The sequence below is a fragment of the Athene cunicularia genome (assembly GCF_003259725.1).
Source record: "Athene cunicularia isolate RWA chromosome 4 unlocalized genomic scaffold, athCun1 chr4_part2, whole genome shotgun sequence".
NCBI classification, from domain to species: Eukaryota; Metazoa; Chordata; class Aves; order Strigiformes; family Strigidae; genus Athene; species Athene cunicularia.
Window position 1 is genome coordinate 29613424 of NW_020799099.1, and position 17774 is coordinate 29631197.

At 39.3% G+C, this 17774-nt stretch overlaps 1 protein-coding gene across 2 annotated transcripts; it reads right to left on the reverse strand.

Moving 5' to 3' along the window:
• Positions 1-1161: 1161 nt before the first annotated feature.
• TMEM192 (transmembrane protein 192) lies at positions 1162-17699 on the reverse strand. Of its 2 annotated transcripts, XM_026847982.1 has the most exons (6): positions 17524-17697; positions 14884-15030; positions 10676-10940; positions 8596-8730; positions 4220-4322; positions 1162-1874 (listed from the first exon to the last, which is right to left on the reverse strand). In XM_026847982.1, exons 1-6 carry the CDS (start codon positions 17536-17538, stop codon positions 1751-1753), a joined length of 789 nt encoding a protein of 262 aa, XP_026703783.1. In that variant the 5' UTR covers positions 17539-17697; the 3' UTR covers positions 1162-1750. The 2 variants fall into 2 exon arrangements, with proteins under 2 accessions (XP_026703783.1, XP_026703784.1); XM_026847983.1 differs by lacking the exon at positions 8596-8730 and having other exon boundaries at positions 17524-17699.
• Positions 17700-17774: the final 75 nt, after the last annotated feature.

The window sequence follows — 17774 nt, forward strand, 5'->3', positions numbered from 1 at the left end:
ATATACTGCCTATTCCTCTACATTGGAGAGAAACAGGAGTATCAGGGAAAGTCTGAAGTGCAATGGAAAAACATTACCCAGTAAAGAGAATAAAACAAAGCTTCAAAATGAGCACACAACTATCCTTGTCTAACAGTTTTTGGCTAGTTTTAAGTGCAAAAACTGTGTTGCAAGAACTTCAGCATATGAGAATCTGCACAGACTGCCCAGGAGAACAGCTTGAATGACAGAATCCACACGTTTCCTTAGTTGCATTTATTGTGCAGGAACTTCAAGTCACATTTTACTGCTTTTCATAGAAATTATATAAATTGATATACACAATCACATCAAAACCTGAGTTCTAAAACCAAAAACATCTGTATTTCTTACATGTATACTATAAAATCCTGGCTGCATTTTCAAGAAACAACAGTTAAGGAAAACAGCCTAGTGTTAGATAGCAGCAAAACCTCCAATATTTTCTGTTTTCCTTTAAATGAAACGACCCTCATGTGTGTTGCACACTAAACATTTTAGTTATTTCTAAAGTTGTCCCCTAGGACTAAAGTAGGATGGATTAGTTTTCTTCAGTTATTCTTACATTCAACTACAAGACAACTCCTCACAAGAGCCTTTCACATAGTTTTGGCTATTGATTACCCTGTCCCCACAGAGGTATTGGCTACTAAAATAATTCTTGGTCTATATTGGTAGACAAAGTAGTACCCAGAATAGAATGGTTCTTTCATCAGCCTTCCCAATAAACCCAGAAACAGAAAGTTGTTTCTCCAACTTCTAAGAGACCTCTGCTTTTAATCTCCCTCACATACACCATTGTAGCTTTTGAATCAAGATGCTGACTTTTTCCGAAGAGTCAAAATAAAGAGCAAGGGTGCATGTAACATACAACTTTAACAGGATATTTAAACCCATTCAACACAAGTTATTTACTAGGTCAATGAAAAGCTTGCTCTGAATTATTTTAGTATTAAGTTAGATTCTTGCTCTGCCAACTGAACTTTTTGATGAGCTGACACAGACTCCTAGTAACAGGAAAGTTATTAGCCCTGAAGATCTTAAGATAAAGCCAGAATCCTGAACAACTGCTCAAACTGCTTATAACATTCTTCTGTACCCCACACTTACATGTGAGATTTGTCATTCTAGGGCACCCATCGCTTTCTTTTTAAATCCTTAATTGGATGCCAAATTTCCCCACTGGCACAAGCAATAGTTTAATTCCTTTTCTTGACAAAAAAAGGAGACAGATCTAGAAAGCAAGTATCCACTTTGTATAGGATTATTGAAGTATGCTACCTCTAACGCTGGAAGTAATGCAACTCAGTGACAGAACACATCTAGTCTCAGCTTCAGCACTAGAAATCAAAAAGACATCCTTTGCAGTGTCAGATTTTCTAGACAACAAGTTTGTATTCTAGAAATATAAAATACTTTGGTAGTTTGAAGCTTAAAGGATACAGTACAAAACAACAACAACTGAACAAAGGTAAACCATTACCTCAGGTCCAACTTTAACCTATTAGTAATTACAAATCCTTGAAGCTCCAGAACTTTTTTCAGAACTGATGATCTGGAGAGCCAGTGTCCAGTCATAATAGGCTTATAGTGCATGCAGAGCTCATCCTTCCAGCTTAACTTCTATTTCAAAATGTGAAAGATCATTGAAGAAGAGTCATCTGTACAAATCAGTCTCAGTATTACATTATCTCATGTTTCCTCTGGAGCTCCAGCAGTTTTCCAAATGCTGTTAAGTTTTGATTTGCTGAGATGTTAATGCCAATAGTCTCTTGCTGAGCAGTGCATTGTGTCGCTGAAGATATTCTATTACATCTCCTTGCTTCTCAACTATCTCTTCTAAACTTGAGTTTTCCCTTGAAACAAAAGTGAATATGGGTTTCAATAAGTGACATCAGCTTTCTAGCATACAAAATGTCAGAGCTAATTAAGAAATACTCTAAGTTACTTCCTTCAGGTTTTTTTTGTTGATCTCAACTAACTTTTGAGGGGAGGCAGCAAGCTACACCACCTTTATGTTTAGTCTCCATTTTGCATGAGAAGGCAGGAAAAGAGTTTGGCTAAGCTTCATGCCATCTATACATAACCAAGTTACATATTTCCTGCTAAGAAAGTTACAGTGAAGTTGTAGTGGTGTAAGGGTTGTTACTGTCTAACAAATTTAGCGAGCCAGGCAATTGTACTGAGAAATTGGTGGCACCTTTTCCAAAAGCATTAGGAAGCTCATTGTAAGCAAGCACAATATTTTTATTCAGCTGAGGATAAGCTGTTTAAGACAAATTTCTTTGCTAACCTGCAGTAGCATACATGATATACTACTATATACAGCAATATTATTATATGTCACAATACCATAACAGCATCAGCACCACACAGTTGTGCTATTTCAGGTGTACCACCTCATGTATAGCTAACCTCCCACTTAAAGTATCTCCAGCTTTCAGACATTCCTCATTTTAACTGGGATAACAACACTGTAACATTAAGTAAAGCCAAGTTAGTTGAGAAGAATCTGTAAAAGTACAAAATTTTGTCAAACCTATAATTAGGAACTTTTAAGAATACAGCAAGAACAAATACCAATCCCTGAACATATTCCAGTCTTCCTTTACACATTATTTCTTCCTAGCTGACTTGGGAACCTGACCTCTTAGTATACATGTGAGCATCTTGGAGCTTAGAAAGCTGCTTCTTGGCCCTGTAGCATTTTGTGTAACACTACCACCCTTTTCATAGTTCTTAGAAAGGGCTGAGAATAGCTAGAGGGGAAAAAAGCTTAGGTCCAATTCTAAACCTGCTGTAGTTAAACTGGAAAAAATAAAAGAAGTTTCATAGACAGAAAGCTTGTAACCTTAACCAGTTGCCCTACCAACTTAAAGGACCATAAGAGGTCCTGATCAGTAGCTTATGTTGTAGAGGTCATAATACTCAAAAAACATTCTTATAACCAGGGTCAACTGAAGGGCTGACAGGATTCACTTTTCAATAGACCTTAATTCTCAAGGGAAAGAGAGTCAGAGTTGTATAGAGCTAAATTAAAATAACTGTTTTGCAATCAGTTCTCACAGGAAGTTTGCACTCTTTAATCAGAAATAATCAGTCTTTTCCTCAGCTGGTCATTGTTGCAGACTCATTCCCTGGGCATTTGAGAATTTCTCAGGGGAGAAGCTGAATGTGGAAGAAATAAGGTCCACCATGCATTCACCATAGTGTTTATATCAAGATGGAAGTCAGATATTGTATCAAAATTCAAGACAACTCCAAATCCTTCCTGTATCCTGGACATCTACTTCCAAGTTCCATAAAAGCATGCACATGCTGCATATGTGACACAAGGGGAAGTGCCAAATCATTAGTCATCTCTGCACTTCAACTTTTTACTAAGGCACACATACAGAAGCAATTCACACTGTATCAGAAAATTTCTAAAACAATTTTTATATGGAAATCCATGTTAGTTTTGATGACTTTTTTGTTAAGTGATACCAGATTCATTTCAGCAACTGGAAGATGTTCAAGCAGTCAGAAGGTACACAAAGGACAAACCAGAAAAATCTCAGTGCTTGTGACGTTAATGTTGTATTATTCTCAGTGAGATCTCCATCTCACTGAGAACTTCTTTACCTCTTAAAGTGCCCCACCCACTTTTAAAGTTCCTTCCCAAACTGGAATCCCTTGCTGGAATCTCATGTCCAACTGCTAGCACAGAACAAAACTACAGAGTTTTCTTCTTCATTTGTCAACTGCCTACAATACATTTCCTTCCCTGAAAGAACTGGTTGCAGAAGCTAGACTTCTATAGGGATACTGTAAGTAACAGTGTAAGACACCAGTATCTTTCCTCAAACTCCCATATAAAGTCAACTAAACCAGACTAAGCAGAATTATTTATAGAACATTAAAGATTCATGCAACCAGCCATAAATGGTCAAATCATTTCTGTCCTTGTGTTTGAGCATTTCTGTATCATAACAAATTGCCATTAGTACACAGAAAATACAAGACTGTCCTGCTTCTCATCTGTGCCTGTAAAATAGCAGCCTTAAGCATAGTTTCCCTAAGAACTATTATTCCCACTTCTACTTTGGTTGATAGATTTAAAATTATATGCAAGTCTACAGAGATTAATGCCATTACATTAGTCAGTGTTACCTATATACCACGGCTGAACATAGTACAATATTAATACAGAAAATCTTACCTGAATCCAATTTCTGAGGTAATGTGACTAGGGTAGGCATACATCTTTTCTTCTTCAATTATGTCAGGTCTTGGCTTCGCACGATTGAAGTTGCTTATTTTCACTGCAACAGAGTTTTATAAATTAGTTGAAAAGCAACAAAAAAAAAAAGATAAAAGCTTTGTCATCACGCTCCAAGTTAAAAACAAAAAAAATCTGTAACTGATGAGTGCCTTAGGGTAAGAGATTGAAAGACAAGGCAATCTGAGGAGTAGGACAGAAAGAAAAGCAAAAACCTATTTCTGCTCATTTCTGGAATGGCCTTGATTTAAGTTAGTGGTGGTTTGGTGGTTTTGTTCGCGTTTTGGTTTGGTTTTTTCCTCTTCTCTCTCCTCAGCCCCGCTGCTCAAAAGACCACAGAGAAGTGAAGACCTAAATGGGGAAGCTTGAACATACTGCTTAACATTTGCAAAGTTTAATCTGTCACCTAAAAGTAGGTAAAACTTCAGTTGCCTTTGAGAGGCTACTGAGATTCAGTTTCTGAATTCAGGCCATAAATTAAGCAAGATGCCATAAAAAAAAAGTTGTAGAAAGTTCTGATACTAGTATCTAGGTCAGAACTTCTGACTTCAGCTCTTTGATAAATACTATTTTAACTAGACTACCTGCAACAAAGCAGCAGCTTGCCTGCCTGCTCTAAAACTAGGGCAGACTTGCTACAGAAAGCCATTAAGTGTTCAAACCAGAGTAGCTCTGTGATCAGCTTCAAACTGTGAATCTTGCACTACTGACTATCAAAATAATTCTTGGGCAGAAGTCATTCCTGGGCACCCGTGAAAAACTCTAAATTTAAACAGATGTAGAATGGGGATGGGTGGGAGAAGCTGTAGGCACCCTCTGCATTATTTCTGGAAGGAAGCTGAAAATATTTAAAGCCATTCAATACCAGATCCTGACTGAGCGAATGTGCCAAGAGATCCAGAGTATGCATTCAGGATGCTGCAGTTAAGCCTGCTTGTAAAGCAATACATCTAATGCCACTAAAAACACTGAGTCCAGCTCTGTGAGAAATCCACAGCACCGCCCCGGAGAAAGATTGTCCTTACAAGTCAATAATATGATGGGGTTTACTACAGGCCACCCTGCTAAAACCACGCTAAGACCCTCCCCAGAGGTTAACTACAAGTTAAGCTCAAAGGTTAGTTATTTTTGTGGTGGTATTCCTCTACAAATAAAGGAATAGACGGGGAATTACCAACATGCATTATTTGTGGGAATGTTAGTCTTTTATTCAAGTGATATTAGAAGTATGTAAGAAAGTCATTAAATACATATATTTAGTAGACCTTTTAAAGCTTAACTCCCTATCTTATCAATAACAAACTTACAACAGTAAGCTGACATTTTTAGCTGTATCATACTTCATTCCATGCACATTTACCTCACTTGAACAATTTATGTATGTCAAGTGTGTTATAGGTCAATCACAGCAATTCCTGTAGATTTCCAAAGCCCTGCTTCTGCATCCTGCAGCTATATACACACACATGCTGCTGAATAATTTTAAGACAGGCAGTGGTACTTCACAGGACATTGGGCATCATATGATTCATAAAACAGCTCCAACAAGCTAGAAGAAATATTTAAAACTACAATCAGGTCCATGCAACCACTTTTATTTGTGAGGCAGTAATATTTAAATGAAAGTCAGTCAGGTATGTGAACCTCCTATAGATAAGCATTTATGCCTCATTCAATAGTTAAATAATTATTCCACCAGGGAGAAACAATATATGAACTGGTGCTACCATCCCTCCAAAATTTGGGAGTAATATACTAACACAAGGGGTTGATCATGAGTTGCTAGTGTAAAGTGACCTTTATCTCCCCTTTGTTGTTCAGCTACATTAGCTGATACTATTTTAACAGTAAGTGGTACCTGCGAAGTGCTTACTTTGGAGAGGGGCACTCTAACCCTGAGCTGAGAGGACTGCCCTTAAAATCATCCTACTAAAGCAGCTTCATGCTTCCATCTAGTCACATACTCTGCTCAAGAGAAAAAAAGTGTCTAGTGTCCCTATTACTACAGAATCTCAGGCTATTTTCAAAACTAGCCAAATACATTTGCTTTGCTTAAGTAGAGCTTTAGTTTGATGCTTAAAGTGTTAAAACCACCACTACATACATGAGACAGACATTCATGCAGTCTTAGCTCACCTCAACATGTATTGAGATGGAAAACAAGAAAACAAGTTACACTACCTGCCGGGAAAGGTGATTGGCAGTCTTCCTCATCTTGAGGCAAGTGTTAAGTCACATAAAAATTAACCCTAGTTTTCCACACCAAGCTTTAGAGAATGAAGTTTAGACTGTTGTTTAGGGGCTGCTGAGGAAGTAAGGTAGCTGTTGCCAAAAGAAACTGCCTTACTCTTCCTAGCAATGCAGCTCTGCTCCTCCTTCACCTTGGCTCCAGGACTCACTGGACCCTTCTTCAATGCAATTTGAAAGCAAAAATCTTTGCACCCCACAACTTCCTAGTGCAAGTTGGTTAACAGATTTCACAAACACAGGAAATGGCAGAGTACAAGCCAGAAAACACAATCCTTTTTGTGACAAATAACCAGAAAGATAGTTTAATATTTCTTATGGAAGTCCAGGCTCAGACCTTACTACTGTGAAGGTCAACTTTCTTGCAGTTGCTTATCCTTTTCTGCCAAGGTAAGAGACACACACAACGTAGCTCTTTGAGCTCCAAGAGGCCTCAGGGTAAGAAACAGTGTTTCACTGGAATTCCTGATGTTCTGCTAAAGTTTGCAATTTACCTCTAACTTCCTGAGTTTCCCAGGAAAGTAAGTATGCATATGCAAAGAAGGTATGATCTCCAGCATTCTTAGAATAGTTCTCTAGGACTGCCATGCTTGTGTTCCCTCATCATTGCCTTTATCCCTCCAGAGGACAGTCAGTCTGCTTGAGCCATGCTGGTCCATTCAGGGGAAAGCCTGACAAGCCTACAGCATTCAGGCCTCTGCACAGTCATAAGACAAGGACATAGAGCTGGGACCTTATTTCTGGTTGCATTTAGATTTCAATGTTGTTGCTGGAGAGCCAAGAAGAGATTTTATGTCCTAGATGACCATGCTACTTAGCAGTACTTCTCTGTGCATCATTATATTACTAAGAACAAAGTTTTATGCTCCAGAAGAAAATATATCCTAGATTAATTACTAATTATAAAATCACATACTCAGATTAACAGAAATACTGACCTCCACAGAAAATGGCTTTAAGTTTCATGAACTCCTGAAGGAGGTACTTCCACACTCTTTCCTCCTGTTTGATTAGAGATCAGGAGCAAACTAACTTTTGCCAATTGGTTTTGCTCCCCCCACCTCCAAAGAAACCAGTACCATTGAGGCTATTTAGTTAAGGTGTCAGCTCCATGTTTGTAGCTTCAAATAATCAGAAAGCAGCATCTGAGAAGCAGGTATATAAACTATTTAACTCAAGAGCAGGAACTACATGCCATTCAAACAGCCATGGAGTTCACAGTACACATCTCTACTTTTCTTCAGGCAAGAAAAATTTCATTTTTTTAGTGTCCGGTACCTTTTCAGTGGTTTGTTTTTTGTCTAACCCAGTTATGTTTGAGCTAATGCAAGCCTTCAAAACTATTTGGATTTGTGGCAAGATCAGAGAAAATAATAAATGCTTTGAACCAAATAAACACTTTAGATAGTTCTGCAATAGTTTAATGGAAAGAGGTTTATAAAATCTTGATAAATTACACCAAAACTAAAAGCAGATAACCTTACAAGCTAACAGTGACAGCACAAAGCAAAACCTCACCATTTTATGCAGCAGAATCCTATTTTAGTATTAGCACCAATTCCAAAAGCCATCTTTTTTTTCAAACATTCATTAAAGGGAATCTTCCATTTTAGAGACAAAGAGGAACTGAAGCTTTTGAGGTGAGATCAGGGAAAAAGGAAGTCTGGATAGTAAATCACAATCACACTATCAACTATGGAAGTCACACATGTAAATCCCAGAAGCAGTCCTGATTAAGCTAGTGAACTCTTACTGCTTCACAGCTTGTAGTGCACACATTTGAGAACACACTGCTAAACAGACATTTTTTGCCACTTCAGTGGATTGACAGCTTTGAGGTAACACAGAACTTTCATTTAGCAGCACTTGGATACTAAATCAGGCCTGACAACCTCTCCATTTGTCTTGGATTTGACTTAGATCTCCCTCTACAAGTACAGAATCATTCTGTATTTATAGTTTGCAGTTAAATGTCTTGGGGTACCCCAAGTGAGCTACTGTGAGGGCAAACAAAACAGTTCAGTAGCAGCTATAGTAAGTCTCAAGAAGGCAAAAGTTGCCTCTCTCACCTGTGTAAATCACTAAGCATGTCAGGGAGCTAATCAGCTCCAGGCCCAGGACTCCCAGGATAAGATACAGGTACACTTTACTGCGATCAGGAAAGGAATGCTGCATTGACAGAATCAAAAGCAGGGCTGCATTACCTAGAAAACAAATGTTATATTTTACAGGTGTAAAAGCTTCACTACCTGTTGAAAATAACTTAGTACTCTTAACCCCAGTGTCTGCATTAGGCTGCAACACTTAAGTAATGCTTTTCCATTGCATACCATACTTGCCTCTTTTGCCAATTTCCTTAATACAGGTGATGCAAGCTTATGCTGCTCACAACAAAATATGGTTTCATTTCAGCATTTGACAGTAGTGGTAGAGAATGATGAGTTGTACATTTTTCTGATTTAAAAACAAGAGTGGAAGAAATGCACTGGAAATACCTAATTATACATGTGTGGGCTCAATTTCTAGCTTTGTTGCTGCTACTTATCCCCAGAACTGCCTGGACATTATTTATTTATTTTAGTTCCTAAGAGGTCATATCAGTCAACTCCAAGAGGGTACTTTCCTTCAGGTGGTGGATTTGAGTGTATTTAAATGAGGCTAACAAAGCAAGACACAGACACCTTCCTTTCTCAAGGAGATACTTGCATACGCTTCCAGTTGCCTAGCTATTATTTTACTACTTACAAGTTACTTAAAGTTTAACTGAAATGAGCACAATTAGTCAAAGACAGCAAGTATTGAGTTACAGACCTAATGAGCATCCTTAGTTTTTTTACACGTCCTCTTCTCCAACACAGAGAACAAAACATTCTCTTCTTTCCTGTAGACATACTATAACCCGTGTCCCAAAGCAGCAGCATGTTGAGATCATTAACATAGCTATGAAACTGTACAGTTCTCTTTCATACTGCACTAGGCAACTGAACTGTCAGGATGGAAGTGGTATCAGCAGCAACTAGCACGGCAGGGAGTTTGCAGTAATGAAGCTAACCACCTTCTGAACTACAGATGATCTACATCCAAAAAAAAAATCTACAGCACACAACTGATAGCACCTGAAAACATGTCCTATTTGTCTGGTAGGGGATAAGTGGGCTCCACCTACGACTGAACACAGGACTAAGTATTCCAGATTATATTGCATAGGCAGAAATAGTCCTTTTACTCTTTTGAAGCATCTTAAGCCTGCTGTAGCCTGATTTTGTCACTGCACTCCACAAACACATCTTTATCTTCAGAGCTCTATCTAGTGGCCAGAGCCTGAAGTTTTCCACATTCATCAAGCTGACTAGATTTTTTAGTGAAAGCTAGGCAGAAAGAAAGCTAGCATTTTATATAAAGCAGACCCTCTAACATGAATTCTAGTGAAAGTTCTAGTCCAGTTATTCAGAAAATTTATAGAAGTGGGATTATAAAAGGCAAAAAATATTATGAAAGCTACCCTTGTTTCCATTTCCACTATTTGTGTGAAAAATCCCCTCAAGTCAGATTTTGGATTTGCTGAAGTAGTTTCTGAAAGCTACACAAGATAATTACATCAGCACTTCTTTCAGCTTCACTGGACAGTGATGTAACCTAGAATATATACTATTAAACCACTCCCATACACCACCTTTTGTCCACAGAAAGTAGAAAAAGGCAGTCAGAGTAGAGCTGAATGTCACATATGGCCACATATTGCTTACTGATTTCAGACAGCTGTTGAGCAACAGGCAATTAATTTGTTTCTACATGAACTGTTGAACTTAAGAGTAGCACAGTTCCTGGAAGGACTAGCAGTCCTGTCACATATCTGACTACACAAATGAGTATGGCTGCTAGTGATGTTGATTTGCAAACACAGACCTTGCTGGCTGAACACTAGATGCAGGCATTTTTCCACTACAAAGTTCTTTACAACATGCATCTGGCAGGACAGAAAGGTCAGTCAGGAGGTCCATCTGACCAAAATAAGTATCATTTATAAATGCTCAGAGGCAGGTTTTTTAAAGTTCATAATATATAATATACATCTATATATAAAAGTGTTCAGTCTTTTATTGTGTCTAGTTTAAAGCTTTAGAAGAAAAAACAGGAAAATAAGCTCACCTGTGGAGTGTATCAGCAGTGGAAGCCTTTTTAGATGTCTTGTTGATCGGTATATTGAGAAGTAACCTCTGCTTCTGACTTTACTGTGATGGTGCTGGATGTATCGTTCAAAAATAACATGCAGAATCCACAGAATTACTTTTGCAATAATTATGACAGTCTGCACTTTGAGTGGGTGAGTATAGTTCCCAGGGCACTTATCCTGATTTGGATTGGGATAAGAACAAAACATAGCTGCTAAGAATGCTAGAACAACAAAAACAACCTGGAAAAAAGAATGAGAAAAACCACTCAAAGTCAACCCTTCTTTTCTATTAGTTGTTATGCAATTTATTCATTATGCATTACTTTCCAAATTGATTTTAGTAGAGCTGAGATAATGTATAAAACATTGGACACTTACTACAACAAATACATGTTATTCTGGGAACATACCAATGACCAAAAATGGTAAGAAGTAAGATTGCCTTCCAGGAAGGCGACCTGCCTCCAGCAGAACAGAGCTGAGAATCACCACTCTTCCCAAAATTTACTCTAATTCAGTTTGACTGTTGAAGTCTCCTCTTCATAGTGAATTTATCTTATTTCTGGACCCTCTTTACTATGTAATTTTACTTTAAGGGGAACATGGTTTATACTCCCTTAAAATAAATCACATCTTTAGACTCAATTACACTTTCTAATGCTCTGCAGGACAGATTCCTATCTTATTGGTTTACCCTACATTTCTTTAAATTGACAATTCATAAGTGAAAATCAACCCTTTACTATATCCATTGAAGAAAATCTCCAGGTTATGACATTAGAAAAAAATGAATATCATCATAATAAATTTTAAAAAAATGAACTAACGTCTTTGCCAGTTGGTAATCATTCTTGAGTATATTTACTATCAGATTTTTTATATTTTGCTCAGAACTTAAGTCAGAATGACCAGACTGTAGCTGGTCAGATTGTATATACACTTATCATTTCAGACTAGTGCCATTATGCCATAACTTTTCCTGTCTTAGACTTCCTTCCAAATTTTCAGCATCAGCAGTAAGCATCAGCAATTTTTTGGCCAACTAGAAGGCAGAGTCTTGGGTGCACATTATCTGGGGTATATGTATGCACACAGGGCTTCTTTAATCTTTATAGAATGTTTTTGTCATAGAAGATATTCTACTGCTTTCATTCAGTGAACCAGAAAATGACACTTTCTCATCCTGGTTCATTCTAGAATAAGAACATTTTAAAAATAGAACTGAAAAACTCAACTCATACAAATACAGAAGTAAATTGAGAGCTTCTATATACAACAAAAATAAAAAAAAAAAAAAAAAAATCAATTAACATACTTAGTTTAAGAAGCATCTAGTGTTCTGCATCTCATAACCAATAGAAAAAACAAATCAGAACTGAAGATGAAGTGTCCAATTTTCGTTTGCTAGTTTTGTTTCCATACTTAATTCTACACATGTCTAAGAGCCCAGCACTCCCCTCTTACTCCCTTTATTTTTCATATTTTTGTTATTTCCAAAGCAACTTTCTTCACAGAAAGTAACCTTGTAGAACCACTACCCTTAGCTTGCTCTCGTGAACAGTTCAGTAACTGGGGAGGTAGGGAGGGAGAAGAGGGAATAATTTTCACACAATCATCAATACCCAAGAAAGACATTATAGAGGACAGACAGGGTAAAAGGTTGGAGAAAAAAAGAGTATGTCCTGTATTATCCATAAAGCCATTACTTCAAATGCAAATTAAATCCTAAATTATCTTGAGATGAGTTAAGCAGCTAAATTAAGAGGGAGATTTATCAAAACATTTCTTTACTATTTTACCACCTCCTTTTCCTACAAAGCTAAGAATAATCCAGCTAACTCATACTTTATTTGGCCCATTTATTGTTTGGTTTGACATTTAGAAACAGTAACACATCTAGTTCTACTCCCTCCAGGTGTTAGGAATGTATTTCATTACAAAAAATGGCTATATTAAACTGATGCAAGCAGGAATGGCCTAGCATTGCAGCTCTACCGATCTACTACAGCAGTATACACAAGAGGAAACAGATAGCTGATATTAAGAGTTGCATTTAAGTATGTTTTGCTTTTTTAGGACAGTCCAACAGGTGCTTCACTCCAGTACAGAGGATTTTTATATACAAAATATTATTATTAAAGAGTAGTATAAGTTCAAAGTATGTGCATACACAGAGAGGATTAAGGAAAGACAGGGTTAATATAAAGAAATTATTTCCAGCCTGTACACTTTACATTGCTCTCCAGAGTCTGCTGATAGGAGCCAGAAGCCCACAGAAAAGCAAGGCTTGGCAAAAGGAAAGCCGCTCAAAAATCCAGCCTCACACTCCAGTATATTCTGCCCACACACTCCAGAACTGTATGTAACTAGGCAGCTGCACTGAAGATGTTATTTGCTACCTATCTCCATTTCTTGACACAGGAGGGTGGAGTAGAAATATTCCAAGTTACATACAAATTACACTAGAGATGCATTGCAGCTCTACTGCATAATACTACAATAGCTTAACTTCTCCAGGATACTTGCCCCTTTGGCAGGCTGTGCATTAGAAGCTAACCTGGTGTCTCCATGTTCTGCAAGGTTTGTTTGTGTTTGCAGAAGCAGAGGGGAAGGAAATCCAATGAGCCTGTTTTTTCCCATCCATCTTTTCAGAAAGACAGCACCATTTCATGTGGCAATTATAATGCTGTATTTCACCAACAGAAAAGGATACTTCTCAATTCTGCTCAAAGGACCAACAGGCCACTGCAGGAGGCTCAGCAACAGCAGCAAGACTTTACCTCAGAAAGTGTGTGCTCACAGAGGCCTCAGCAGTTTTCACTCTTCACCTGCCCATGCTTCTCTCCATTTGCAGGAGAAGAAGCAGTTTCCTAGCATCTAGGTGACTGACATTTGGCTACAGCAGTAGACTGTAAGGCCCCAAGGCTAGGTAGAAAAACATTTACTGCTCTACTACCAATAGCAGTGTCTCGTACCAGGGTTCTTCTGGTAGGGAGAGGGAACAAGGCTGGATATGCAGTTTCCATTGGGAATTCTGGTAGTTTATTCAGCAGAACAGAAGCCTTTCCTAAATCTACTTGACAGACAGAAGTGACAGACATTTCTTGTTATTACTAAGAGGCCCACAAAACATTTACTTCCAAAATTAGAAAGTTAGGGCATACTGTTAAAACAGCTTCATGCAGCTATCCAAAGAGAGACCCTCAGAAGTTGGTATGTGCTTAAAGTTCTGGCAGAGAGTATGTTTTGCAGAGCACTGGACACAGTATTTTTTTGCTTGAGATCAAATAAAGCTCAAAAATGGCTAGCAACACACACACGTCTTGTGCACCCTCTGGCTTTATACACATACTATCTTCAGGTCAGTGTTACTGGCATTACAGAATTATTTAGGTTGGAAAAGACCCTTAAGATCATCGATTCCAAACATTTACCTAACACTACCAGGTCCACCACTAAACCATATCCCTAAGCACCATGCAAGTGCAATTTCAGTTACATCTTAGGATCAGTAGCCCTTCACCCTTCCTTCATCACGGTTTCTACATACTCACAAGCAACAACACACCTCTTCAGCTTATTGAGGATAAACTCACTACTAGGCAGGAGTAGAGAGACTCCTGCCTACCAGCCTTGAAAAGGCCTTCATACTGTTCAGTACAAGATTTGTGCTTTTCACCCTTAAACAGTCAATATGTCAGAGGAAACATAACATCTGAATTCCTTTCCCTCTCCATCCACTACCATGCAAAACCCCTGGAGGAAGTCCAACTTTACTTGTTTAGTTACCTTAAGAAATACCTTAAGTCTACTCTGTGAAATTAAGTCCAACCTCCAGAAGGCATGGCATGAAAATTATCTTAACTCTCTAACTAGTATAAGCATTCCTACAGCAGTAATATTATTTTAAAATTACATTTCCAATAGCATGGAAGAACTACTATTTAAAAGGCTTTTCTTCCTAACAAGATGCATTGTATCATGTTAATGCCAACAAACAATCAGAATGAGAACACATCAAGTACATACCATATACATTATCAAAAATCACTGGCAAATAGGACTTCACTGGTTTGAAAGAACAGTGTATGCAAATCTCAGGAGAATCCCATCCACATGAACAGTAAGAACTCAGAATAGAGACAGCAAGTTTTCATAAGGAAATCATGCTTCTTAAACTTACATGTATTAGCAACAGAAAATTGGCAAAGAGAACTGCTGGGATAGCATGAAATCTTGGCCTCAGTTGGGAATGCAATGTATGAGATGAAATAAGTGGTGCATCCAGTAGAGGATCATCTTCCAAACTCTGTGTTATTTCCAAGGAACCCTGGAACAGAAGGGGAAGGCAAAGAGTAACAACAGGTAAGCTCTAAAACTAAAGTATAAAGTTACAGCAATTTCTTGTTAGCAAAGCAAGCTTTGGGAAAAAAATACTAGGTTAGCATCTTAAGACAAGCTCTTAAATTCTAGGCAAATTTTCATCACATCTTTATGTGAGAACTTAGTCCCCGAGGAATCCAATACTAATCTACCTCCCAGAATCACAGTGAGTCTTCAGGGACTTTAATCTTTAGAGTGTATTACAAGTATGTGAGCAGCACTCCTGAGAGATACAAGTATCAGCATGTTTATTTGAAAAGGTGGAAGAAGTGACAAAATCTGTCTTGCATACTTTATACAGGTACTGCAAAAATCCTTGTTATTCCTACTTCTGTCCAGAAGTAAGGACAAAGCTGCAGTGCACCAGTAACAGCTGCAAGTGATTCAGTTACTGACATGTCAAAGCACCAGCAGTGGTATTTCGAGCTGAACCCAGACAAGAAAGCAGCAGTAGTAGTTCACAGGGGGAAGATGATGCTACCAAGTGCTGGACATGACATTCTCTGCTTTCACTAGAGAGCATCCACCCCTTACTTGTCATGTAGGCACCAAGAATCAGGGCTTTGACTTCATATTCAGCTCAGATGTTTTGGCTATGTAAGTTTCCAGAAGTAACTTTTACATTTTAAGTAAAAGGTAAAAGCTAAGTATGGGTGGAGGGAAAAACCTTTCCTTGTGGACACAGAACTTGTCCTAGTGCTATGCATCTCTGCTCCTTCCAGGCCAGAGTCATTCAATACATCTTAAGTTGAACATACACAACTACCATGAATGCTCAGACTGCTCAAGTTTCCATTTCCATCTTAGCATCCTGTTATGTCCCACGCTATGAATTGCTTGCTTCAAAAGATAAAGAAACTCAAGATTCCCAATCAAGTGCTGACTGCTCTTCTCCTGAGTGATACCAACCACAGCCCAAAATAAGAACACAGCAGCAGACCTCATCTCACTCCAGACTTGTGGCTATTCAGAGAGACATGCAGGGTTCACTGGGATATCTACTGGTTTTAAATGGAGGACTTCCCCCTGCCATGGCAGAAAGCAGCACAAGCCTCAGGACAAATAAGTCATGTAATTCTTCTAGACACTAGCACAAGAAGAGAAAGAAGTTTTCAGATTAGACCTAGATTTATACATCATATTAACCAGGACAATGTAGATTGGCTCCCCAGTGTATTTAATCTACAGACAGCTGCCTATAGTGAAGGAACTAGTCATCAAGGGTTATTTCACCATGTAATCAGTTTTATTTTGGTACTGTGAGTGCCACACTTGCCCAACCACAGAGGAGTGTGAACAGGCCTCCTTCACCTATTTGATACCTTTTAATTAACCTAGTCTTTGGCTGTAAACAACTCTTGCTGAAATACCTACCTGGTAAAATGACTTCTTACTACAGGCCTAAAGGTTTACAAGTAGCACTCCTCTTATGTCACTGACATTACAGTCCAGAAACAAGAGTACTAAGATGCCTTCTGTCCCTCATCCTCCATTTTCATGGCCCAGGTATAATTTTAAACTCTGAAAGCAACTGTGCAGGATAGGCACTTCAGCAGCCTCATTCTTCCCTGTCACAGAATTAATAGCAGAGTTAACAGCTCACACTTTCCACAGAGGCAGTGATGCTCCTTACGACAATATTCTTTGTCTTGTAAGAACAGGTAAACTCACTACTTCCGCAATACTGTAACAGATCAGCACACTCCTTCACAGGTGGAGCTTTATCAGAACATATCTGACCATGTTACTTACTGCAAGACTGGCTACAACCCATCTTTACATCCCAAAACACAGCTAGCGTTAGGAAGGGCTGGATGACATAACCTGCCCGAGTAGGATATTACAGCCAATGTGGGGAGAAGGGAAATTAAAGCAAGAAAGATGACAATGCCACGCAGTTAATCTGACATTAAGCCAATTCAGTAAGTGTCCTAATTAGATCAAACACGGGTTTCATTTAATGAGGATGAACCAAAACCGCAGCTGTCAAAAGTCAAAACGCCTTACAAAAATGGGTCTTCTGTTAGGCACTGATGTTACCACAAGCACAGGTTAAGGCTCCAGCCTCTCGGCTCCCTGATCCATTTCCAGCATGTGACCACCGCCGCAGCGGGCCAGAACCAGGAGACGGAGAAGGGCAGGCAGGAACAGGCAGAGCCACAGCCAGCAAGCCCTGCCCGCGCAGGCTTCCAGCTGCGGGGAGCGGGAAACACCCCAACAGAAAAACGCCGTCATCACGCCAGCACACAGCATATAAACCAAAGATTACATTTACGGGATCTGCCTGTGGAAAAAAGTAACCCAGAAGAACTAAACAAGCTACACGAGCACCCTCGATTAAAGACAACCCCACACCCAGGCTACTCGGGAGTATGTGAAGCAGGGCTGGGGAAGGGCAGCGGCCCCTACCCGCAGGCAGCGGCCCCGGCGGCCTCCTTACTTCCGAAACGGCCATTTACGAGACGCCGCGGCCGGTTGCTCCCCCCGGAAGAGAAAAAACGAAGCCTCCAGCGCCTAGTGCAGAAGGCAGCAGAAAGAAGCGGCAGAAAAAGACGAAACAGAAAGCGAGGCGCTCCCGCACCCACCCGTAACGGCAGCCGGGCCTCCCACCCCTGTAAGGAGCCGCCAGCCGGCCCGGCCCGGCCCCCCGCGCAGGCCCGCACTCACGTTGTCCAGGTCCTTCCGCCGCCT